The sequence below is a fragment of the Ornithodoros turicata genome, chromosome 5 (assembly GCF_037126465.1).
Source record: "Ornithodoros turicata isolate Travis chromosome 5, ASM3712646v1, whole genome shotgun sequence".
Classification (NCBI taxonomy): domain Eukaryota; kingdom Metazoa; phylum Arthropoda; class Arachnida; order Ixodida; family Argasidae; genus Ornithodoros; species Ornithodoros turicata.
Genome location: NC_088205.1, coordinates 29293342 through 29319034, shown reverse-complemented (window position 1 = coordinate 29319034; position 25693 = coordinate 29293342). Strand labels below are relative to the sequence as shown.

General features: G+C 46.7%; 1 protein-coding gene across 3 annotated transcripts; it reads left to right on the top strand.

The window, feature by feature from the left end:
• LOC135395452 (alpha-tocopherol transfer protein-like) lies at positions 1–25693 on the top strand. 3 transcript variants are annotated; one of them, XM_064626649.1, is made up of 5 exons: positions 1–245; positions 1321–1598; positions 3402–3560; positions 10100–10210; positions 25443–25693. In XM_064626649.1, the coding sequence occupies exons 1-5, from the start codon at positions 137–139 to the stop codon at positions 25620–25622; spliced, it is 837 nt and encodes a 278-aa protein (XP_064482719.1). In that variant the 5' UTR covers positions 1–136; the 3' UTR covers positions 25623–25693. The 3 variants fall into 3 exon arrangements, with proteins under 3 accessions (XP_064482719.1, XP_064482721.1, XP_064482720.1); XM_064626651.1 differs by lacking the exon at positions 3402–3560; XM_064626650.1 differs by lacking the exon at positions 10100–10210.

Genomic DNA, 25693 nt, shown 5'->3' with positions numbered 1-25693 from the left:
TTGGCCGCGTAGGGCTAGCGGCACGCGGCCATTCGCCGTTGGCTGGTTTGACGTAGGAGCTGTTCGCCAGTTGCCAAGGAACCAGAGAGAACCAAAATTTGTTACCTACGACCGAAACAATATCCATGTCCAGATAATGACTGAAGAGGACGAAGTGGACTGGGATAGTATTGCCGAAGAGAAGATAGGCGAGACCGCTAAGAAGCGTTCCAAGCTTGTGGCCAAGTTACGAGACGCCCTTGAAGGTAAAGACGAGACTTCGCTGTTCAACCTTACGCGATTTAGTGCACTGAATCCCCGGAGCGCCAGGTTTGGCTCACATGTGACCAATCCAAATCAAAATTTACTCTCCCGGGGCCCCTTATTCCAATGACATGTAACTGGCGTACGGTTTGCATAAGGAGACTTCACTTCATATGATCTTTAAAATGCTAGCGTGTGGTCTCTGGGGCGTATGTGATAACTCCCTAACCGTAGCTCTAACTAGAAATGAAAACGTTCTGGAAGATGTATTTATGTTTATTCGTGCGTTAAGTACCATGATGCAATGAGCTATCGTAAACGTTTTCTTGTAAACGATACCATACCATCATTATTACCTTTTGTTGTTCTATTATTACCAGCATTATTACCTTTAGCAATAACATGCTCTTACTGCACAGGGAATAACTAACTAGTTTGTGGGTTGGTAAGTTCTTAAAATGAGAGTAAACAACACTGGGCTATTCGATGACAGAGAACACCTCGAGCCGTTTCGTTGTTCAAGTGCTTTTACGCAAGGCCACGCAGGACTTCTGACATATTTTCTTAACGACCAGCGCTGTTAAGCAGTGATTGTTGTGCTGCTGTTCACGATATTATAGTATGCCTCTTTTGGTGACATTCAGGGCTTGCTTTTAGCTTCGCTGAAGTCATATAGGCGGAGTTTCACCAACACAGATTAACATTTGAACCAGGATCAACCTCCCCTTAACTTGAATTTAACGCTTAACTCTCACTAGTCACTGAAACATTCATCACGTCACGAACTAACGTTTGTAAAAACGAATTGAGCTTTGACTTAAAGTTTTAGCGACCCTTGATCTTGGTTCAAAGTTAACCAGCGTTGTTGAAACCGGGCCAGAGTGTCCTTCGCAATCCCACTGTTCTGATGCTGATGGAAGGGCCAGGGCGGCAACACCAGTGCATGTTCTGCTCGTACAGGCCAGTTCAGTTCTCAAGATGGAATCTAAATTAGCGTTATCTTGGAAATTACACGAAATGCAGTCTTTCCGTGATTATATGTACACTTTTCCCTGTTGCATTTGAATTTGTTTTCAGATGACGAAGATTTCAATCCTAAGACGGAAGACGAATTCTTGCTTCGTTTTTTGCGGGCCAACTGTTTGCACGTGAAGAAATCTGTGGTGACGGTCAAGCGATACTACCGTATGCGAGTGACCGAGAAAGATCTATTCACCAACCTCCTGCCATCAGAGATGGACCAGGTGTTTGCCAGCAACCTCGTCGGTGTGCTTCCCGAACGAGATAAAAACGGGCGCTTCATCATGATCATTCGCGCCGGAGCTTGGAACCCCAGCAAGATCAGCTTTGTCAGTGTATGTCTCGGCAGCTATTGGTTATCGCCGTCAAATGATGCAAATATCGAATGCCATGCGGACTGTCCCGTTTGCCGACTTTCGGTGCGCAGTTACTTTAGGGGTGTAATAACGAATCGCATATGGCCTTGCAACAAATGGGTACCGGAAAGCTTCCATCAGCAGCATGAGAAGTGTCTTAACGTATACCGGGAAACATAAGTGTTTCACCGCGTTTGGAAAGGTTATGCGCGTATGCACCACCGGTCATCCCTCCCTGTCCCGTCGTCCACAGCACATGTATCCATAACTACAGCACCTCACCCTTGCGCACGAGTCACGAAGGCCTTTCGGTAGTCGTGAGGGTCTGTAAACTGGCGTAAACTATAACGCTAACGTTTAGCATGCCCACTAAGCTAGATACACCCTGAAAGCATAACTTTCTCACACAACACACTAAGAACCAGACCGTCAACCAAAATATCGTTCTTTCATTTGCTGAAAATGGGAAGCATACGTCATTTCTTATTTTTTATTTTTTTGTAATTCTTTACACTGTATAACATCGCCGGGAGCCAAGCATCATTTCGAATCACACCATTCTGTGTCCTGATTTATGGAAAATGGGATGAATGGGGTGGGGGAAAATCCGCCTATTTATGAAGACTACATTTTGCGTAATGTGTCCAAAAGGAGTGTACACTTCCTGTTTTCAACAAGTCAGGGAACAGAGCGATGTGATCCGGAACGACGCTTGATGTGTTATGCAGTTCTGTTTTTACACCGTAGGTTTCTTTGAGCGGACGTGGCAACTCTAGCTCAAAGGAGCAATGAGGCGATATTTAACCTGGCTCAAAACACTGCATGATCTGTCAAGCTGTCTATCAGGAGTCCCCATGCAAAATGTTTTCGCTGTGCGATGTATTGTCCCTGTCCAATCAAATTTTCTAAAACAATCTGAGAAAAGCAGCCGCGGACGGCCGACACGATCATCGCGTGACATCGAAAGGTCCCCTTGCCTTTCTTCTTTCATTCTTTGCAGCTCACGCGCTGCTTGCATCAGAACCGTATATAGAGAGAGTTTGACCATCTTTTGATCTTTTGCCCCTTCACGGGCGGAGCCTGTTTTGATGTCAGAGTGACTGTACACCGCCCAAAAAGTCTGAATCCAAGCGAATTCCGCCAGCGGGTAGGCGCCATTTTGATGCAGTCCACCGGCTGGTCGACAGGTACTTTTGCCGCGCCCAATATAATCTACCACAATCGCCTGCTTATGACCCACAGGCGCCTGTTATATGGGAGCTTTGTTACCAAACTGAAAGGATTCAAGGACGAAGGGTTCTCGAAGGACGCGATACGCACGTGCCTTTCCCACAGCATCGTGACCAGCACTTTGCATCAACATGGCGTCGGCGAGCCGTCGACGACTGGACAACAGTAGACCGTGGACAACAGTGGACAACCGTGATGTCGCATGACACGGTTCAAGTTATTCTCCTCGTACTGGTCAAATTCTCCCTATAAACGGCTCTGACTTGCACCCGCTTGAGTCGCGCCTGTGTACGTCACGAGTCACATGCAAAGGGAACGCGCTACGTCACGACGTTCCCTTATTCTCCGATGAGCTCTTTCCACGAGTGGAGGATTTTTGAAAGGTATGCGGCCTCGCGCTGTGCTGCAGGTCACCTGTGCACGTCGTTCTTTCGCAGGAGCTCATTTAATTCGTTGCAGGACAGAGCGCAGTCAAAAAAAAGAAAGGATTTTGGGATCACCTCAGTGCTCTTTCAATGAATCTCCGAACCAACTGTGACAATATGCTCCTAGGTGTTTCGTGCTATACTGCTCTGCTTCGAGTACATGGTATTGAGCCCAGCAGCGCAGCTCTGCGGCGTCTCCTTTCTATGCGACTTCGAAGGTTGGGGCTACAGCACCGCATTCAGCATTCCCGCCAGTCGCATGGGGGCTCTCGCTGGCACGCTCAGTGTAAGACACTTACGTATTTTATGGCGATTTGCAAAGCAGAGCCCTAGAGTAGCAGGGCATACCCCCTAGTTCCGAAGGCCTAATGGCACTCTGCCCCATCATAGCTCCACAAAGGTGTTCTTGGCCCTCCATTCGTCTTTATCTCGCGATAACAGAACGGTCGGTGATTGTCTGCAAGATTGCAACATTCAACAGCACATTTGATTTGGGTGCAGTTCCATCCGTATCGGATAGGGATGCAATATCTTTTGTCCCATGCTTCAGCAAAAACCACCGCCTCGTTTTCACGAGTCCGTCTTTTTTTTTTTTTTTTATATAATTCGGTGTTACGTCGCGAGACAACTGAGATCATGAGCGACGCCACAGCGGTGGGTCTGTGGATTGCTTTTGCCCACCTGAGGGTTCTTTAACGTGCGATGAAAGCTCATCACACGGCACCCCGTATTTAACGTCCCTCGCGGAAGACGGCGTGTGTGAGCAACTTGTACGCCGCCACCAAGTTGCTGGCGTCCTCGGCCGGGTTCGAACCCGCGATCTCGGGATCAGAAGGCGAACGCGCTACCGACTGAGCCACCGAGGCCGGTCGCGAGTCCGTCTGGCCATGTTTTCATGTGCAGAGTCAGACGCTCCTCGTGAATTTATCAGTGACACTGCCGTCTGTCAATCTGTCGCATAACTCAGAAGGGGCGGCTGTGAGAAATTCTATGAAAAAGATTTTCTCTTGCAGACCTTGAGAGAAATTATGAAGCTCTTAGAAGTTGTCAGATATCTTAGTGTTTATCAGATTTTTAGAACTGCCTGTTCTCACGAAAACCCTCCTCGAAACTTCTCATAAGATGCATCTTTAAACATTTATTTAAAGGATTTTAAAGGAGAAAATAAGTTCCTTGTAGGAATGTCTGGGAATACACGTCCGCTGTGCGAAATCCTGAAAGAGCTAACACTAATCCCGTGAGAAAGTTTGTAGGATTTTGCAATATAGGGAGGGGGGAGGGCAAATGTGATATAGCAGAACGGGAAACAATCCTTGTTGAAAGCCATTTTACTTCCCCAAAATTCTGAAACGAGCACGTCCGTTGAAATGTCCATCGCCGAGCTTTGCTTTCCGAAACCTAAACAGCGCGCCTCAGGAGAACATGACCTTCGCCGTCCGAGGAGGCTGATCCGGCTGATCTGTCCAGTCCCACATCAGCTCCAACTCCAATTATCCCCATGGCTCCAAAGCACGCGTGGTCCTCTGATGTGGAATGAGCGCTGTCCTGCCTGTGCGCATGATCCATACGATTTTGGTTTCGGCTCATTTGCATAGCAAAATTTGGCCATGGACATCTCAACGTACGTGCGCGTTTCAGGATTAAAAAAAACATAAAGTGGCTTTCAACGAGGATTGCCTCCCATTCTGCTACCTCACTTTCCAGAAATCCCTTAATTAAAGAGCTCATTGGTTAATTTTAGGTAGGGGAACGTGAAGCACGATGAGACGAAAAAAGTTAGCAGATTTAATGTATTTTTGTACAGGAAAGAAAACTTTACATTGCTAACTCCAGTGGCTAGAACAAATCTTGTTTTACACTGGCCATACAAAATGAACGTTATTTTTGAAGAGATACTCCGACAACTTGCGAAACTATAGACAGCTGACTCTTGTAGCTGTGTACCCCACGCTCGGGCAGAATGTTACAACCAGTGGGTGAGTATGATACCAACAGCATACAACGAATCAATGGTTGCAAAGTAAACTTCGGACGTGTAGCAGGGCTCGAGGCGTCTACTGGCGGGAGCGCACCGTAGGGTAGGCAAGATGTCAACAATATCGCTCCCATTCAGCAGTGTCATATCAGGAACGTCGGGATTGACAAACGAATTCGGTGTTTTCTTGGTCTGCTTCAAGAAACCAACTTCGTAGTCCCCCGCGGCATTCTTTCCGACGGAAACCTGACTTTATGTAGAAGCCGTACTATTCACCTCCGACTGCACGCTTAACGCTTAACAGCCGATTAACGGTGGTTCAGTGTGCCCCATGTGCTCCCGTAAGGCCATGCCCCATGACACAGCTGTTGAGATGCGCATCTCAGCGCCTGGCTGAGCGCGAGAAAATAGCATGCCCCCTTTTGATTCTAATTCTGAGTGATTCTACTTTCATCTACTGCAGAAAGGTTAAAGAACAACTTTATTTCGAGATTATAGATGGGGAGTTTCATCGCCAGGGGCGATACTCTACCCCATTGCTGGTGGTGATGCGGGGAATGAAATAATAATGAAATACTGATATAATCCTTCACAATGAAAGATGAAAGTCACTGAAAAGGTTAGCTAGCCGTAGGGCTCGAACCCACATCTTCTGGATTGCCGGTCCAGGGCTCTACCAATTGAGATAAGCTAACACGTCGTCTCAGCGACTTCCAGGGTGCGTCATCTGAAGGGACAAACCAACCGCTCTCTCTCACTCATCCTCCTTTCACTCTTACATTTTTGCTCACTCATACACACATTCATACGACGGGATCGACGCAGCTGTTGAACATGAAAGAACTGATGTTCTGAGGCTAGAACAACATAGAAGGGACAAATACATACAAGGCCTCAATTTGCCTAAGAAATTAACGATGAAAGATGAAAGTCACTGAAAAGGTTAGCTAGCTGTAGGGCTCGAACCCACATCTTCTGGATTGCCGATACCCGATCTTCTGGATTGCAATCCAGAAGATGTGGGTTCGAGCCCTACAGCTAGCTAACCTTTTCAGTGACTTTCATCTTTCATCGTTAATTTCTTAGGCAAATTGAGGCCTTGTATGTATTTGTCCCTTCTATGTTGTTCCAGCCTCAGAACATCAGTTCTTTCACCTTCACAATATGGATCGAAATCCTATGGTGTCCAGAAAGGTGAAGAGAGCTTTTGAGGGCAGAGCGTTGGTGGGCTGGTGTGGCCAGGGACCAAGCAATGGGGGGATTATAGTAATGGATGTCATGACACGTGGGATTCAGTAATTATTGTTGTATACCACAAAGATATACCATGAAAATGTTTTTTCCTCGTCGAAATAGACCGCCAATACGATTTGCCTAGCTGGCAAGAGCTGACGTGGTTTCAGAATATGTGGCATTAACTGATGACGATATCGCACTGTTTGACGAACACAGTTACTGTTTCGCTTTCTTAATGTCTTGCTAATGAGCTTTTTACAAGAATTATGTACAAAAAAAAAGAGAAACAACCTGTATATAAGACCTTGTAGCACAGTGTCTCAAAAAAGAAAGGTCAGACCGACAGACCGACCACTGTGGCGTCGCTCATGACCACAGTTGTCTCGCGAAGTAAGGGCCGGGTCCCATAGCTTTATGTGAGCAGCAGCAGCAAAGCAGCAGCAGTTCGGCAGCAGCAACACGGCAACATGGCAGCAGAGCAGTTTTCTGCTGCGGCTGCTCTGCTGCTAGAGGCGTCCCATAGCTTCATTTTGAATTAGCGGCAGCAGCGGCGTAGGGGGTCCAAAACGTGTTGGCAACTACGGCATTGTTTACGTTTCCAACAGGAATTGCAGAAAATGCTTAATCAGTGTGGAGAATGGGCAGAAGGGCAAGGCCTACATTTCAACAACACGAAATCCGCAGTTATGTGTTTAGCAGGACAAGAGAACAACCTGGAGCTCACAATCCAAGACTCATGCATTCCATACCAGGAAACATATACCTACCTTGGCGTGGAAATAGAACTCACACAAAATGGCCTCCAGGGCTATGAACAACGATTGCGAGGAAGAGCTCATAGGGCAGCTGGATATTTGAATAAGTTGGCCCAGTGGAGCTTCAGCTATGCAGTGATGGTCCGTGAGGTATGGAAAACCGTGGTAGTACCCACAATAACATATGCTAACTCCTGTGCATATCTTCAGGTGCAAGGGAATTTCTAGAAAGAAAGCAGAGAGAGATCGGCAGAATGGCCCTACGGAGCCACAGGTCAACGCCAAATGAGGCAGTAATAGGAGATCTCGGCCTCTCCTCTTTCGAGGCAAGAGAGGCGGTTAGCAAAGCCACGTATGAGAACAGGTTGATTCACATGGAAGAGCAACGCTGGACAAGGATAATGTTTATGGGTATAACGACCCGGTGGAACCTCAGGACTCGAAGGCTCAAAGACAAACACAAAATTCCGGTGACGCTCCTGGACAGTGCTTCGACAGGTCTATCGGACAGAGAAATCCGGGAACAGGTCATGGTAGCGGAAACCGAAGCATGGAGGAGACGCATGGAAGCAAAACCAGCTTTGGAGATATACAAGACAGAAAAAATTAATATAACAAACGTAATCGGCCTTCATGATAACACGCACGAGAGCAGTCGTCTTTTTGAGGCAAGGTGTGGAGTATTACGAACGAAGCTGTGGAGAAGTAAATTCGAGGACACTGATGCACATTGCGACCTATGTAATGACGACCAGGTAGAGACCATCGAGCACGTAATCTTAGACTGCACGGCACTTGGAGGCAAAAGGACATGCTCCATTCAAGAGGCACTCGGTTTCTGCACCGCTGACGGACAAGACTTGACGCTGATGGAAACGGAGCGGAGACTAAAACAATGGACTACACAAAATAGACAGATGCAGAGGCGCCAGGAAAAATCCCGAAAACGAACAAACAATTTGACATCGAAAACACAGCAGCTGATTCTGAAACAGGACCAAGTACAACGCCATCTGTGGAAAAAGCAGCGCCTTCAAATTCAGATCAAAAGGAAAATCGGGGCATACTGCACACCCCGCCGGTAAAGAGAAATACCTTTAAACCGGAACAAAGCCTGGCGAAGAAATTTTTTAGCATGTCCGCACAGTTCGCTGTTTTTTTGCTGGACCCTCGTTTCAAAGAGGCCCACCAGAGGTGCACCAACAATCCATCCATTCCATCCATCGAACATTCCGAAGGCGTACGCAGTAGCTAAGCCTTTTAGTACACACACGTAGGAATGCAATTCTAGGTGAAAGGCTGATATGAGTGGGACATATTATGGATCTGTAGCTCACAAGTTGACTGTGAAATGATTGTGGTGGTGATCTGAGCCTCATATTACCTAATTGGCTCTTCGTTGATGTGTAGAAGTCTCGTGACATTCAACGTAGGTTCGTCCTTTCGCACTGCTGTGCAGCATCTGCTGGGGTTGGAGACTCTTCTACAGGACTTTGTCGTATTAATATCGCCTCGTTACTAAGATTCGATATTTTGATTTATTGTGACTGTCAAATGCGTACGTTGCTGATAGTGAACTCAAGCTGTCTAACGAAAACGAAGGCCTCTTCTGCTAGTCATCACTAGTTTCTGCCTCTTTTCATAAGGTAACGAGTTCAATGTCTATCTCTACCGAACCTTTTGTTTTCACACAACATGGACGTGAACGTAATTTCCTTGTACGTTACCAGGTCACGGGTTTTGAAGTACTTTCCAGAAAACAAGCGAACATTAGCTACTGTGGTACACAATGTATCACGTAGGTTCGGTCGAACATATTGAACTTTATGAACCGAATTATGTCCTGAAAGCGCACTTCACGCAGTCCCGATGATTGAACACTCGCTCCAAGCTACTTGCAATCACAAGCGTGTCCAGGTCCTCAGAAACAAATCACAGAACAGCCAGACACAAACCTGCCGTCACTCTCCGCCCTGCTAACCCTAAACACCGTCGAACGAAAACAATACCAACCAACCTCCTGATTTGCTTGCGAGACCGGCACATTCCCCCAGGGCGTCAGTCGTGACGTTGCCCACCTCTGTGAGGCCGACAACGGCGAGCCCTTTCACCACCCACCACCACCACCACCACAGCAACCAAAAATTCGGATACGGGAGCAGCAGGAATTTCTGCAGCTCGGCAGCGCTGCTGCTCTCGCCCAGAGCTATGGGACCGCTCGTGTCGCTGCAGCTCTGCTGCTCCGCTGCTGTTGCTCTGCTGCTGCTGCTCAAATCGAGGCTATGGGACCCCGCCTTAAAGCCAGGGATGATGACGATGATGATTTTTATTGTTATTATTATTATTATTAATACGGACAGGAATGCTGTTCCAGTGGGTATCCGTACTAGAGTTCTCACTTATGGATTTGAATCCCTGTTACTTCATGACAGTCGTTAACGGAACCTCAGTGAGTTCACATCTTGCACCACAATCGTATTTTCATGAAACGCCTATTTGATTTCTCAAAGTTCGTGCTCAAAAGTTACGACTGTCACAGGTTTACACTATTCTGGGCGTGCGGCTTGCAAACACGGTTTACAAAGAAAAAATGGCTAGGAAGCAAGCGAGCTGGTGAAGATGATGCATAATGTAAAAACCCCGAGACTAGGGAACACGAAGGTACTTCGTGTTGTGTCTGTCCCTTCGTGTTCCCTAGTCTCGGGGTTTTTACATTATGCACGGTTTACAAACTTTGCAGCAACAAAAACAACACTTTATCCTAACAATGACGATTAGGGACTTTCATCGCGACAGGGAATACACTCTACCGCCAGTGAAAACTTTGCAACATTGTGAACATTATGGCTTTGCGTGCAGGACACCTACCCAATACAGAAGAAGCGAGTGGAAATCGTGAAACAGCCATACAGCTTTAACGTCTTGTTCAAAATGATGACTCCTTTCATCGACGAGAAAGGGCTCAAAAGGGTGCGTGTTTTCTTTCCTCGATTTTTCTTTTGTCTTGCTTTCTTTCTTTCCTCGACACTTTTCTTTCCTGCTGATTAGAACCAGTCTCATAATACAGGTTCACGACGCATATATGACAATGCGTATCGTTTCCGGCATGGTACTGTGCGGACACTGAAAAGGAAACACGACAATCGAATTGCATCGTTCATAAGTGCAGTGAATTGACGATGAGATCCTGACTTGGAATTGCTAGGAAAAGCTATTGTGTCAGAAATTCAAGGCGTGTCAAGTTAGGCCTCAGTGGACCTGCTGGTAACGTTTCTGCTTAATGATTCCAAGCTGAGGGTTCGGGCCATGCCGGGGGCACAAGCAACTCGGCGGCATCCAGCGCGAGGGACGGTGTGCACGTTAAATAATCTTCATGTGGACAAATTTGGCCCACGAACCGGCCACTGTGGCTTCGCTCATATGATGTCATGAAATGTTCACAGTTCTCTCGTGACGTAGAGACACGAATTATTATTATCAGCGTTCAGGGGGTTAATCCACTCAATAGCGCAAAGACCACAAACGCGTACGAGCATACAAAAATGATCGACTTGTGCACGTAAAGTTCCTGTATTCACATTGCACCTTGCATCCATAACTTGCATCCTCCTTACTGAAGAGCTCTCTCCGAAGACCTCCGTCGTTTGAGGCCCATCGCCCAGGTTGGCGATTGGACGCGGTTCTGAAATATTTTGGAGTTTAGCAATCTAAGGACTGCATCGCAACACCATCGAAAACATGGGTCTACAACAATATTTACGTGCTGCCGGGTGTGCTCCGAGAGCGCGCCAGAGTGGGGCATGGGATCATTGACGCAACTTTTGTGGGGACCTCTGCAGTGGGAGTCGCCAAGACTCCTCCAGATGACATCTTGAGGTGTCATCCAGGAATTTTCCCAGCCCCCCCCCCCCCAATGCCACACACACAAAAAAAAAAACATGCAAGAAAGTTCAGAAAAACAAAAACCGAAAAACAGCAGATATGGGTGTAACACTCCCCCCCATAATGGACACGTATCAACAGCAACCGGAGATGACGATCCTGGGAAAATCACCGGTATCACATCAGTACATCCAATTGCCGATGTTCGTTTGGTTCCTTGTGGACATCAGTGGCTATCGTGCATTGTTGCAGGTTTCCGTTTAGTGAAGTACGTAAGTGGGTAAAGGCGCGTGGAAGCTAGTTCGGCCATGTCATAGCTTCCTACATACTACATGCCTGCTCATGAGGCAAAATCGGCCGCTCACGCCTGTATGGGGGCGTCAGTTTCCTCCAGTATGCTTGGTACATACGCTGCTCGACTGCACTTAGCGGAGATAAGCTCGACTGCACTTAGCGTCCAGCGTGGGTGCACGGTGTGCAGGCCTCAGTCATCGTTCGATGAGCCAGTGGCTATCGAAAGACGCCGCGCCAGTTAGGGCCAGCTCTCACTTGGCGACGCCCGACGGGACGTCGTGAGCGGGCGGCGGAAATAGACCTCTACCGAAGAAACGCGTCACCGTGACGTAATCATGACGTTGGTAGACATCAGGGATGGGCAGTATTTAAATACATTGTATTTAAAATACGTATTTAAATACAGGCAAGAAAAATGTATTTATATTTAAATACCGTTTTAGGCGTATTTATATTTAAAATACACTTAAATACACATATTTCATCCCCCCGTGTTTGTGGGCTTCTCTAGAGTTTCACATTGTTAGCCTCCAGCGATGAAGGGTATCTTGGTTAGAGGCTACAGGTCACTCATCCCGTGTGTTCGGGGATTTCTGTCCTTCCCGAAAACAGCACAATGTGCGAATGAGAGTATCGGTTGCTTCAGTCTTGGAAGCGGGTAGAGAAATGAGAACACCAATTTGGGGAAAATGTGATTCGTGACCCCCTTGCGACACTTGACAAAGCCTAGTGGCTAAAGGGAAGCCTGGTGGATTTAGCTGGTTTTCAGTCGTCGTCGGTTTTTGTCCCGTGTCCGTCCTGTCTAGCCCCCCCCCCCCCCCCTCGCTGCTCCTGAGACTCAAGGAAACGTTTCCGTTCAATGGAAAGTCGGTCCACGCAAGATGCTGAAATCATCACACTGCATCACAAAAAAATAAAGAAATATGCGGGCATTGTGTGCAGCGGGCATGCACCCATTTATAGACTATGCATGCAGCTCTATTTATAGACTAATTTAAAAGAATAATGTGCCTGAACGGCTCAAAGTATTTACGGAAGCAGTTACAGTATTTAAATACTGTCTTAATGTATTTATATTTAACTTTTAACTTTCATATATTTAACTTTCATCATTAGATATTTATAGGCAGTACTTAAATACATGAAAACATGTAGTATTTTGTATTTATATTTAAATACCCGAAAAGTGTATTTATGCCCATCCCTGGTAGACATAGTGCAATCGAAACAGCGCGGGCGGAGAACACCGCCGTTTCACAAAGCCATATTCCTTCACGAAGGTCGCGGGTGGCTTCTTTGCATTAGTGGTACACACAAATGACGTGACGTTTTTCGTTGCTTTCGTGCCTTCATTCGCGTTCCCGGTCGACCGCGGAAAAGGCTTCATCCGAAGAGCTGTATCGTCTGATAGTCAATGTCGTAATCCTGTGCGGAATGAGGTTTGTTATTACAACTTAGTTTGCACTTGCTTTGCTTGCTTGGTATGGAGACACCACGGTGCACTCTGAGAGAAACTCGTGCCCTTCAAGCTCCTGAGGATGGAAGAGCCCGGTAACCATCTGTTAGGGTGAACTTATGCTTTATTTTTAAACGAGCACATGGTTACAGAATACACCTGCGTGCGCCATCTTGTCTTTCTTGATGTCTCTCTCACTCTTGCTTCCACCTGTAGGCTGTTGCCCTAACATGCCCACTACAGCGTTGAATAGTCTTCAATTCAATTGTCACTGAGGTCGTAGTCCTTGAAGTGCTGGGGAATTTTTCGTTGGCGTGGGGTTCTTATAGTCCCGCTGGCTGGAGGGATGGTTGGTGGTACCCGTTCTGCATCCTTGATGTCTGTGCATTCCTCGAAGTTGGAATCTGTACCTGTCATCTCCAGTGATGTCGGCTGGTCTGATTCCATATCTATAATGGCTGTGCAGTCCTCGAAGCTGGAGTTCGTACCTGCTGTCTCCGGTAGTTTTGCAGGTTCCAATACCGCTTGCTCCAGAACTCTGCCTATAATTGTGTCTGTCAGTTCAGGCGCATCAATATCGCGTTCAAAGCAGTGCTTCATCTGCTCCAGGTTCACGAGCCTTGTTTCACCTCGTCCAGGGGAAGACACAATTCTCTTCACTGTTGCAGTATTTTCGGATTGAAAACTCACAATCTCAAATGGACCTTCAAAGTATGGGTCCAGTGAACAGCTTCTTCCTCCTATGGCACAGTAGACAGTCTCCCACCCTGAAGCAATGGCGTTTCTTACAGCTATCATACCGAGATTTGGCTGTGTCTTGGCTCGCCGACAGACTGTCCTGTGCATCACAACGGTCTTTTGCCAATTGGTGCAGTCAGTCTGCTTCACTCAAATCCTCAGAGACTATCCCGATGTTGAGCTCTCCGGACAACCTTGGATGGTACCCATGCATTAACCAAAAAAGCACTGAAGCGTGAAGATTTCTGTGTACTTGTGTTGATCGCAAATATGGCTGCAGGAAGTACAGAATCCCAGTTATGCTCGCTGCTAACTGTTTTCCTGATTACTTGCTTGACAGTGGCCACCGTCATTTCAATAAGGCCATTGGCCTGTGGCCAATACGGTGGCGTCGTCATGTGAGTGATCCCTAGTCTATGATGGATAGCAGCTGTCCTCTTGTTGATGAACCCACGTGCCTGGTCTGTGATCACGACCTCTGGCACACCAAAACGTGGTATCCAACGAACTTGCAGGAAGTTAATGTGCTCTGCGGATGTGGTCGGTACTGGGACACCATCCAGGTACCTTGTGGCATGATCAATGCAGAGCAGCACATGACTGTTGCCGTTTCGCTCGTTAATGGTTTCAAAATGGTCGAGGGAGACAACACTGTTCGGTATCTCTGGCACACGACGGGGCAAAAGAAGCCCTTCTCGCAGTACCGTCTGTCTGTTCACTTTCTGACAAGTGTGGCACGAGCGAACAAACTTTCGAATGTCTCTGGACATCCGTGGCCACCAATATCGTCTTTTAACTTGTTTGGTTGTTTTCTCTACATCCATGTGGCCTGTCTTGTCATCAGTGCCGGATTTAGGCAGACGGGGCACTTGTCCCGGGGCCCCCACCACAAAGGGGCCCCCACCAGTAAAGGTCTTGTCCACGGGAAATCTGTTTTGCATGCCTGAAACGTATCCCCGAAACGGAAACTTGGTAAAAATCTGTCCTCCGTCCAGGCATATCGATCCCGAATAACACATTGGATAGACATAGAATACACGAGGGAGCCTCCACAGCACAGTGCCCCGGTGCCCCCGCCACTGTAAATCCGGCACTGCTTGTCATGGCACATGATCATAACAGTTTCTTGAAGTACTCTAGGTACAACGATCCTGGGCACCTTTCTTTCATCAAGGTTCATGAGTCGCACCAGGATTCCGTGTTGCACGTCGTAGGGACTGTCGTCGTCGTCCGCCAAGGAAAGGAGTTTCTGGCACGTTTCGTCACTTTCTTGAAGACTGCGTAGACGCGTGTCGTTGCTTACGATGACTGCTAAGCATAGCTGAGGAGCCTGCCCCACCGTCATCATTTTGATGTCCTTCTGGACTCCAGTCTGCCCATTTAAACGTGACAGAGCGTCAGCGACTCCGTTCAGTTTCCCGGCACGGTGGACAATGTCGAACTCGCATTCTGAAAGGTCGAGAGTCCATCGTGCAAATCGTCGGTTCGTTATGCCGTACCTGGCAAGGCAAGTCAGTGCTATGTTGTCTGTAATGACAGTAAATCTTGGACCGCCTTCGAGATAGATTGAAAACTTCTCAGTGATGGCCCAGTGTACGGCCATGCATTCCAACATGTTGGAATGTAGCATTGAATCGTGTGCATTCAGAGCCTTGCTAGCATACTCTATGACCCTTTCAGTGTCATCATGTTTCTGTTTCAACACAGCACCAAGTCCAGATTGACTGGCATCGACGTACACGAGTGTCTGGAGACCGTTAGTGTAGTTTGCAAGAACGGGAGGGCTTTGCAGTGTCTGTGTGAGGTCGTTGATAATTTTCTGATGGTTATCAGACCATGTGAACGCCTGGTCTAATTTCAGCAACTGGCGTAGTGGGGCCGTTATTATCGAGAAGTTCCTTGATGAATCTTCGAAAGTGGTTGGCGAACTGCAGGAACGAGTAAAGATGTTTTCGGTCTTTCGATGGCTGGAATTTGTTCACTGCTGAGACACGTTCAGGATTGAGAATCCGTCCTTCCTTCGTTATTACATAGCCAAGAAATGAAATCTTGAATCGAATGAACCGACATTTTCTAAGGTCCATGCGTAGACCATTTGTCACAACACGTTGCAGTGCCTGTCCGAGTAAACAGAGAGCCTCGTTAACTGAGGAGGCACCTTGGCCAACATCGTCCATATACGTGGCTGTCCGTGGTAGTTCGTCGAAGCTTCTACGCATCACAGATTGCATGGTTTGCGGCGCCTTGCAGAATCCGAATGACATGCGTTTGTACTCGTATTTGCCATCTGGTGAAACAAAGGCAGTCTTGTGTATGTCGTCGTCCTTGATCCTGGTGGTGAGGAAAGCAGATTTAACATCCATGTAAGTGAAGTATACTGCTCGATTTCGCATGACATCATCAATCTCATCCTCCATCACAGGCATAGGTGCTAATCGTCTTTGCATTTAAGCGCCTGGAATCGTCTTGGGTTTGTTGGGTGCTGAGGTTGATCAACAACGATGGTGTGAGCGGCGTATTCGCTTTCACTTACGCGTATAATGTCCTTCTTTAAGTACTCCTGTACCTGTGATCTGATGAAATATCGATCAGCCGGGCTGCATCTGTAAGGTCGGGATGCAACAGGGATGTTGTCCCTGAGTTCTATGGAATGCTCTGTGTGAGGACATGCACCAACACTGTCTTCGGTTGTTGCAAATGCTTCGTGGTGGGTCGTCAATAGTTCTCTTAGTCTGTTTTGTTGTTCTTCTGTCGCGTGGGGTGTCATATGATCAACTGCTTTGTTGATTTCAGACTGAACAGCAGGATCAGGAGCGTTGCGTTTGTGTCGTATGCTGACAATGTTAGTGTCCGATGACGAGTGCATTGGCAATTCACGACTGCAGAAGGAGGCTCCCAAAGCCTGGGCGGTTTTAGACTGACGAAGTTCACCTTTACTGGATGGGGAGTCACAAATTGATGTCGCAGCACCGTCTTCCAGCAAATGCACAATAGTTACGTCGTTTGAGTTATGGAATGTTACGTCAACATTAGCAAGTTGACGCCAGCCTGATCCCAAAAGCAGGTCAACGTTGTCAGGGAGAGGTGAGACGATAATATTGGGGTGGCGTGTTTTCGTCGTACCCACAATGATGTCCAGTTCAGTCACTTTGTCTGGGATTAGTTCTTTATCGATCACGGTTACACGTTCTTGACTTGACCATGGGGATGTCGCCACATTTGGGGGAATAACACTAGATTTAACGACTGACACATTTGCTCCTGTGTCTATGCATGCGTTCACCAGTGTGTTCCCACTGATCATGGCTTTGATGAGAGGCATGCAGATTGTTTGAAGTTGTATTGGTGAAGCAATTGACTCGTGAAGTGTTGTACGTGGTATCTCGTCGAGGCTGATGCTCGGTACTGGGTTGCCTTCTTTTTACTTCGGCTCGTAACGTTGCGGCTGACTTTGGCTTTGGGCAGTGCCGAGATATATGTCCGAGCTCCGAACAATTGAAGCATTTTGGTACTTGTTGTTGTGAACGAGTTTGTCCGTCACTGTTAAGTCTCAGCTGAGAGTTGTCTGGGTTAGCTAAGCCGGGTGTCGATGTTCGCGATAGATGTACGTTGTCTCGATGAGTCTGTCGTCGGCTGTCAAGAGTCGCTGCTCTGTTGATAAGCTCGAGCACTGAAGTGCAACGCTGTGCAGCTAACGGAACAGCCCATCTATCATCTTTGATGCCGTTTATGATCAGGGAGATCCGTTCTTCTGCTGCGAGGGTATACAGGGCCTTTTCAAGCATAGCATTCATGGCGTAGATATATTCTACCATTGTTTCGTTTTGTTGTAGTTTCCGCTGAGACTGGTAGTCTATAAATTCTTGCAGCGTGGGCTTTCGTTTGAAGCGTTCCGAAAGTGCTATCTTCCAAGTGTTCCAGTCATGGAAACTTGTTCCATACACCTTCTGCCAGTTTTGGGCGGCGCCCCGAAGACGTGAAAAGGCGCTGAGCATCGTCAAGGATGGGGTCCAGTGCGCGTGAGAGGCAACAAGTTCGACGTTTTGCAGCCAGTCCTGGTGTGTGGATCACCATCAAAGGTCGGGATAGCGTTGGCAGTGTCATTGGTGGAGTGGACTTCCAAAGGCCGTGAGGCTTGAGTAACGGCATCGGCAATTTGGCGCTGAGTATCCACAACAACTGTTAAAATATCGGTCATCGATGGGGTGAACGCGCTTGCGTGCGTTGGCTCACCCGGCGTTGCCGCGAGCAGTTGTCCCGAAACGTTGGGCTGCTCAACGTTCACGTCGTTGCCAGGTGGTCCGATTTTCTCGTTGGTCACATTGCAGTCGTTCGTGGTCTCCACCGTTACCACTGTGTTCGAGTTAACGCGTATATTCAAAGCGTCCATCAGCTTTCGTATCTGCGTCTTCATCTGAGCGATGTCGTTGCGTACGTCGTCCGTCATCTTTTCGGGGCTGTAGCGTGCCGAGTACCAGGTAGCACAAAAAGTTGCAGCAACGTTGTCTAAATGTCAGCTTGGAACATTGCTCAGATGTTGCTAATGTCCGCGACTTCAACGTTATCTGCAACGTTTATTTGCAACATTACCGCAACATCCATTGTAAACATCACACCAACGTATGTCTCTGTGATGTCCTCTCAACGTAAATTTTGCAACGTTACAGTAATGTACGTGTGCGACGTTACAACAATGTATGAATTTATAGCATTTCTTCAATATGGTATTTGTCCAAGATCGTCGATTGGGAATGGGAACTTTTGATTACTTTCAATGAGAATTGTGAATGCGATATCCACTTTAACTGAATGAGATTTCTGGGCTGTTTTGAACTGGACTATTTCCAGCAGTCAAGAAGCTTCAACAGTGATATACTGTACAGTATATCACTATTCAAGCTGCCTTACTGCTAAATATAATCCATTTCAAAATAGCTGAGATCTCTCATTCGGTTAAAGTAGATATCGCATTCACAATTCTTATTGAAAGTAATCAAAACTTGCCATTCCCAATCAACGATCTTGGACAAATACCTATTGAAAGAAACAAGAATTTAGCGGGTTTCGATAATAAATCACTGAAGTGTCAATGGGAACGAAATGGAGCAGAAAGCATGTCTTAGCTGTAAAAAGAAATTGCACTTGATGCCGTTTCTGTGTGAACATTTATTCTTGCACATATAACAATACAGTAGACGTGAAAATACTACAAGTGATAGATATAAATGTGAAAGCTATTTCAGATGATTTTATATGTTTCAAATTTTATGTCAGAATATTCACCAAGCACTTGAAAATCGCTAGCAGGACATAGAACAACAACAGTAGAAACCTGGTTCACCACTTACATGTTCTGAAAGCGTATACCGTCCATCACCAACACACACAACGTCGATCAACGATGTGTAGATTTATAGGGATGTGTGTCCCCAATGTCTGAACAGTCCTGACGAAGAAACACGAGAACTTGAAGACTTGAAGCAGTGAGTTCTGTCATGCTCTTGTGTTTCGTAGGTGATTCGCGATAGCCCGTCCAGCTTCCGTTTCTTGCGTGAAAATTAACGCCATCAAACTTCAGCGAGATTCCGTTTTGACAAACTGCTGACAAATGCCGACGCACTTATGCCAGCCGCGTCGCACGAGCATAACCTTCAAGAAATACAATTTCAAAATATGTTAGCACAGCACCATATTGGGCGTCAAAATACATTACATACCGTTGCTCACAGCGCGGGAGGTAACACTCCGATAGAACATCTCGCTCTCCTCCCGTCAGCGGTCGTATTGCCTACGAGCAGCGGTAAAAACATGAGAAACGACGTCGAAACAACGGGAATCCCTGACACATCAACTACATACCTTAGAAACGGATAAAATCCTCAAAATGAAGCCCAAATGACGCAAACTGCTTGTCAGACACAGCGCATAACCGAACACTCCGACATTTCGTAGCAGACTGACCGTTGACGACTGTCGAACGCTCCACTTACGTGCACAGGAATGTTGTACAAAATGCAGAAACAATAGCTTAAAGTAAGAGGTGTAATACGAAGTTATCACGGTACATGTACCTTTGTAGATATGTTCACAAACATTTGAAATAACACGAACTGCTTTCAACGCGGACGAGCCACTATGTGGTGCGGCACAGAAACGTACGTGTTGTGTTACAACGCGCCAGTTCGGACTTTGCGAGCGTCCGCGGCCAGCCTTTGACAACATCGGCCAACGGCCGCCTGCTCAACTGAAAATAAATTTTAATTTCAGATTTACGTTCAGTTTTCACTTGCAATACTTGCGATATCGTGCGTATTCTGGAATTTCATTAGAATTGAACGAGTGCCTCAAAGTAGTTAATTTGCTACACAGACATACGGCGTTCTTCTTAATCATATATTATTTAATTTGAGAATATGATGTACCGTTGGTCGCCATTACACTCGCTGCTTCAGCATCGGGCGTCTCGCATATTCTATTGGTGGCTCTGCAGCATGTTGGACCCCATTAAATCAATTGAAAATCCCATTCTCTTTGAAACACATAGGCCAATTCCTCCATTTTAAAATGTTGCAGTCTGAGCTCTGTGAAACGTAACAGAAATGTTCTGAGGGAATATCTAGACAACGTTTCTCATGCAACGTAGCGGTGTTGTTTCGTTATGTTGAAAACGTAACGTTCATAAAGCAACGTACCAGCAATGTCTCCTTTTTGTTGAACATGTAACGTTTCCAGGAGAACGTTGCAATAACGTCATTTTTTTTGTTGGAAACGTTGCTCTCACATCGGACACATTCAGGCAACGTTGCTGCAACTTTTTGTGCTACGCGCGCGTGTTACTTAGGGAGGTTCCACACACCTTGGTTCTGTTGATCCAGTTGCGGCTGCGCCATGTTAGGGTGAACTTATGCTTTATTTTTAAACGAGCACATGGTTACAGAATACCACGACCTACTAGATTATAACAACCATGTCACAATCAGCAACCCCTATGAGAAGCCCGTCCTCACGATCCGCCAGGGGCGCTACTCATCGGCAAGCCACGATTGGACGATGGAAATTTGAATTCTGAACGCGCAGAAGCATATGTACGACCACGACCTACTCTACTAGAGACCTGGACGACCTGGACAGCTGGCGATCCCCTATGGGAGAGACGGGTCACGCGTTAGTTACGTTAGTGACCGCCGCAAGCGCCACATAGCATTAGGGAGAGGGAATCACCCTTGCTACCGCCTTTAGTCTGCTACGCAGGGATACACCCCTGATCTCTATGTATGATCTCTATGTACAATCGAGATCAGTGGGATACACAGTAGCCCGCCATATACACAGGCTGTTGCTAAGCACGCGCTATTATCTCTCTTATATACTGCTTCGTCGTTGTCAACACAGCCTACCATACATCACCGCGGTTTCGACAAGTCACGTGGTAACGAATAGCGCGGGCTAGCGCCAAATCCTATAGCCAAGCGGCGATTGCCAGAACTACTACCCCTGTGCTGGGAGCATTGCGGATGTCCAGGTCTCTAGTATAGTAGTAGGTCATGTGTATGACTACCGTAGCAGACGACAGCGATAGCTCCTTTGAAAACGCGTAGAATGATGATGATAATCAACCTCAGAATAAAACATATGTGGAACACCCATCGCTTGTACAGAAATACCAAGGTAAGCTGAAGTACAAAGTATTGTAGAAGTTGAGGAAGTAATAACTGGGACGATGAGAAACGCCACCGCTAGCTTCCAAAAATGCGGCGCTGGGATCGAAGGGGTGCCCACGACATGGTCGTTATAATCTAGTAGGTCGTGCAGAATACACCTGCGTGCACCATCTTGTCTTTCTTGATGTCTCTCTCTCTTGCTTTCGCCTGTAGGCTGTTGCCCTAACACACAAGGGCTACCGAAAAGATATGGCTACCGCGGTAAAATGAGCAGAACAAGGCCATACAACTAATAATATGTAAAGAAGTAAAAAGAAAAAAATCTTACAATATGAGAAGCCACATTTAAACGTGGCTTTCTTATGACTTGTGATTTTTTGCTATACGTAGTATTTCCAGTCTACCAAGTTGGCGGCGCTGTTGTACCATCTGACGTGGATTTGTTTGTAAACAGGGATAGGTGTCTAGAGGCGGATTTCCGCCGCCACGTCAGAGCCCACGATTTTCATGTTCCACCGCAGTGGCATTTCGTAGTCCAAAGCGTCCAAAGCAGACGAAAAATCAGGAGGCGTGGCCTTTGTGTCACCTTATTGATCGCCAGTATATAGTTCTTGGCAGCTCTCGCCGACGTCGTGAAAGAAGTTCCAGGTCCCCCAAACTCACCTCGGAAAAGCGTGCAACGAAGAAGGCCGCCACTGGATACCCCACTGTTGCCGTTCCGGATCACTTCAGCGCTCTAAGTTTAGCGGCAAAATGTTTTTGTTGTTTCTGCGAATGAATCTAGTCTTTATATGTCCAAATAAAACGCGTATAACAACTTTCTCTGTCGTGTTTCACTTTTTGGTCCCGTTTTTAAACGTGTTGAGCGATCGGAAGGATCTAGTGCACGGCCGCGTGCATCACATAGCGTACCTGTCTGCGTACCTTGGTGACCTTAGGGGACCTGAGAAGTTCGGCATGGCAATTTTTTTTTTGGCTCGACGTCTCTCCTCTCACAACGCCGGAAATAGCGTCTATTTCCGCCGCCCGCTAACCACGTCGCGTTGGGCGTCGCCAAGTGAGAACTGGCCCTTAGCGTTGGTACGGTCGCTTTTAGGTGTCTTGTCATGTCTCCAACTGTCAGGGTTTAGTTAGTTCAGTTCGGGTGTAGGTTCGACGCTAAGGGTTCAGTTCCGGTATAGCTCCGGAGGCAACTGTAATAGTTCGAACCGTTTTTTTTTTTTCTCAAATCGGTTCAGGGGCCATGGATGAGAATGAAGCACTTATTAGGCCCAGTGTTATGCACATGCGATGGAGCTTTGACGTCGCACTTGAGCAATGTGAAATCAGTGTGAACTTCGACAGAGCGTTGCCCGTAGTCTTCACTTTTAATTTAAAACAGTTTTGTCCGAGCTGTAGTGTTTTACGTGAAAACGTCATGATCCTCCTATGCCTTTGCTCCTTTGCGGGATCATGTTAGTGAAAGAAATAAGTCTTTTTTTTTTCTCATTTATTCATTCCATTCATTAGTCATTTATTGATATCAAGAACTACGCTCACTACGCTAGGCTGACATTCTACACAATATTGGATTATTAATACGAGTACGTGTAAGCCACTTAACTACGCTTATGCTATATGTCACGCACGCTATATTTCGAAGGCGGCACGCGCCGACTCCCATCGCGGCTGCTCTTGGAGGTTCTCCTTCGGGCTCTGGCTCCTCCACGGTGCTGAGCACCCCCCACCTTCTGGATGCCCCCCATCGTTAGGTCACTTTGACACTCGCACAAGTCGAAGTTGCCCTGCTGGTAGAGGGTTCGTTGTGCGCACCGGCAGTCGAATTTGCCTCCCCTTCTTCGGCGCTCCCGTAGCTCTCTCGATCGCTCGGTGCTGAACTTGGGGGGTGCTAGACTTAGGGATTTTTGGGTTCCCCTCAAGCTGCCCTTTCTTTAATTGCCGGTTCCTTCGATTCTGATCATATTGTAGTTTCATATATGCCGACATTCTGGCAAAATTTTGATATTTCAATTTCGTAAATAAAATTTTGGTTATTGTTGTTGAAGCCGATACCGTTTAAGGTCCAGGTAAAGCCTCTCAAGCGCTTTCCAACGACACCTCGATCGGCGTCTTAGCTTCACGCGCTCGCGAGATAGACTGCCCGCCCGGTACGCGTACCCCTCAACGAGATAGAGAGGAAATAGAGTGCGCAACAGCCATGGCGATGCTCCAAGCTTTGATCCCAGTAGGCGACCCTCTGCTTTCTCTCTCGCACTCCTTCTGTCAAGACCAAAACGGACGAAGAGAGAACCGAAGGACCAATGAAACGCCAGTGCGCAACGCAAGTTGGGTTGAAACGGTCGTGGGATATGCACGCTCGAGCCAGTGCAACTTTTTCTGCACGAAAAGAACCAGCTGAATTCGCTAGAAAGCCGCGGTTCCTTATCATACAGCGCCAAAGACGGGGTGCTGACACACGACGTTCCAAATTCCACTATTTTTCGGCCTCAATGATTTCTCTGGTTGTCTTATTCATACATCTCGCTATTACACTGTTTGGTTATGTGACTATCATAATATCTCTTTCGTAGGCTTGGGAAAAATTGTTGGCGGCTTTACGGAACCAATAAACGCCACGGAATTTCGGAGCGTACGCGCGCAAAGACGCTCACCGCATGAGTCCCTAATGTCCGCCATTTGCAAACAAGGCAAGGTGAGGTCAACATGGCGCCATTCACGGTGGCTTCAAATATGACTGCCGGTTTATCTCTCTATTACCCTCTCTATCTCGTTGGTACCCCTGCGTTTCCGTCTTTCTCGCACGCGCCAGACACACACACACAGATTGCGTCAGCCGCCGCAGGTTGGTTGCTATCGGTTTATTACTCACCATCAAATTCGGCATAATTTCGTTGCATTGTAAATTTTGACCTTGCTACCACCTTGCACTTGCTACCATACCGAACAGGCGCTTTCACGTTAAAAAACAAAACAAAAACGGAGTGCAATTGGGAAGAAAGTTGTAACGTAAGACTACTGAGGGCTCATGCTATCGATCAGATAAATTTTCTTAGACGTTTCGTTCATTACGGAGCCTCTCCCATTGCTGTTTTGAGCCTCGTCTTATTGTGCGGTTCGTTTGATGTTCTGCCTCTACCGCAAGCTCAGTGACATGTTGCCAACGTCAAGTTACATTTACTTCACTTTATGAGACCGGCAATATCATCCAAGCATATATGCAAGGTAACATGCAGTGATGCTCACACTAAAAGCGCTAAAAAAGAACACAAAAATAGTTCACACAAGCACGCAGCCACCTCTAACCCAACATTTCCAAGGTCATCCTTGTCTTGTTTGTCTTCACTGTGTTTCTGTCCTTTCTAGCGCTCTTATTAGCCCAAAGGACTCTGTTCCTCCAATTTCCAGTAATGCGAGAACAATTCAAGTATTCAAGTATTTATTTTTAATGTTCCATGACCGACATAAGTCTGGCTCATGGTGCATAAGAAAATGTACAAACTACAAATAAATAACGTGCCAAAAATATATAAATCAAACATGTTTTATAAGAGAACTTGAACGGTGCTCATGTGACACCAAAGAGGTGTAAGTCTTGCTTGCTCGCGATAACGTTGAAGGAACATAAAGCACGATGCAAACGACAAATATCGCAATGACGATTAACATCAAAGAGAGCATGTGATGTCGGGTTGCGAACACTGGCACCATTAACGAGCTTGCACAACAAGAGACAGTCCTGAATGGTACGGCGGTTATATAAAGCATAGTACATTTGCAAAGTACATGATCCTAATTATAGTAAATAGCATACCCTCTATATCCGGAGGCAAATTCTATTTTGTGTAAAACTAGGGCATTGCCAAAAGAAAAGCAAGCAGAACTAAAACAACCGGAAAGCACACCCAAGTTTCTAACAACACTATTCCGACGGATAGTAATGTGTAACCACCTTTTCGCTACGTGTAAAACTGTTAGCAGTATTTATAGGGGGGATTTTTGCTAATTTGCACTAATCTGCAATCTAATCAGCGTCACACTTGCACATCTTGCTTTTCTGTTTGTTGTTTCGAGCACTGTGTTAGCAATACTATAGTCGAGGCCTAATGTACGCTTGTCTTGACGCTTACGGCTTACTGTGCCAGCCAAATATGCCTTGCGCTTGACTTTGCAGATGCACATGCATGGGAACAATCTGAAGGACTTGCACAAGAGGTATTCAAAAGACATCTTGCCCAGAGAGTACGGCGGTTCCAAGGGGCCCTACAACGCTGCCGAGTTCTACGAACTGCTCAAGGATGCTGAACCCCAATTCGCCGAAGATTTTGAATTTGGATACAATCCCCCCGAATAATCGACCTCTATTATACCACAAAGCGCTGCAATCAATAAATTAGTTCGACTTCTCGTCGAATAACAACTATA

Excerpts from the sequence above, each read along its gene's own strand:
- LOC135395452 (XM_064626649.1), top strand. The coding sequence starts at position 137 with ATGACTGAAGAGGACGAAGTGGACTGGGATAGTATTGCCGAAGAGAAG. Across the intron at positions 246-1,320 it reads GTTACGAGACGCCCTTGAAG|ATGACGAAGATTTCAATCCT; the intron begins GTAAAGACGAGA and ends ATTTGTTTTCAG. Across the intron at positions 10,211-25,442 it reads ACGAGAAAGGGCTCAAAAGG|ATGCACATGCATGGGAACAA; the intron begins GTGCGTGTTTTC and ends TTGACTTTGCAG.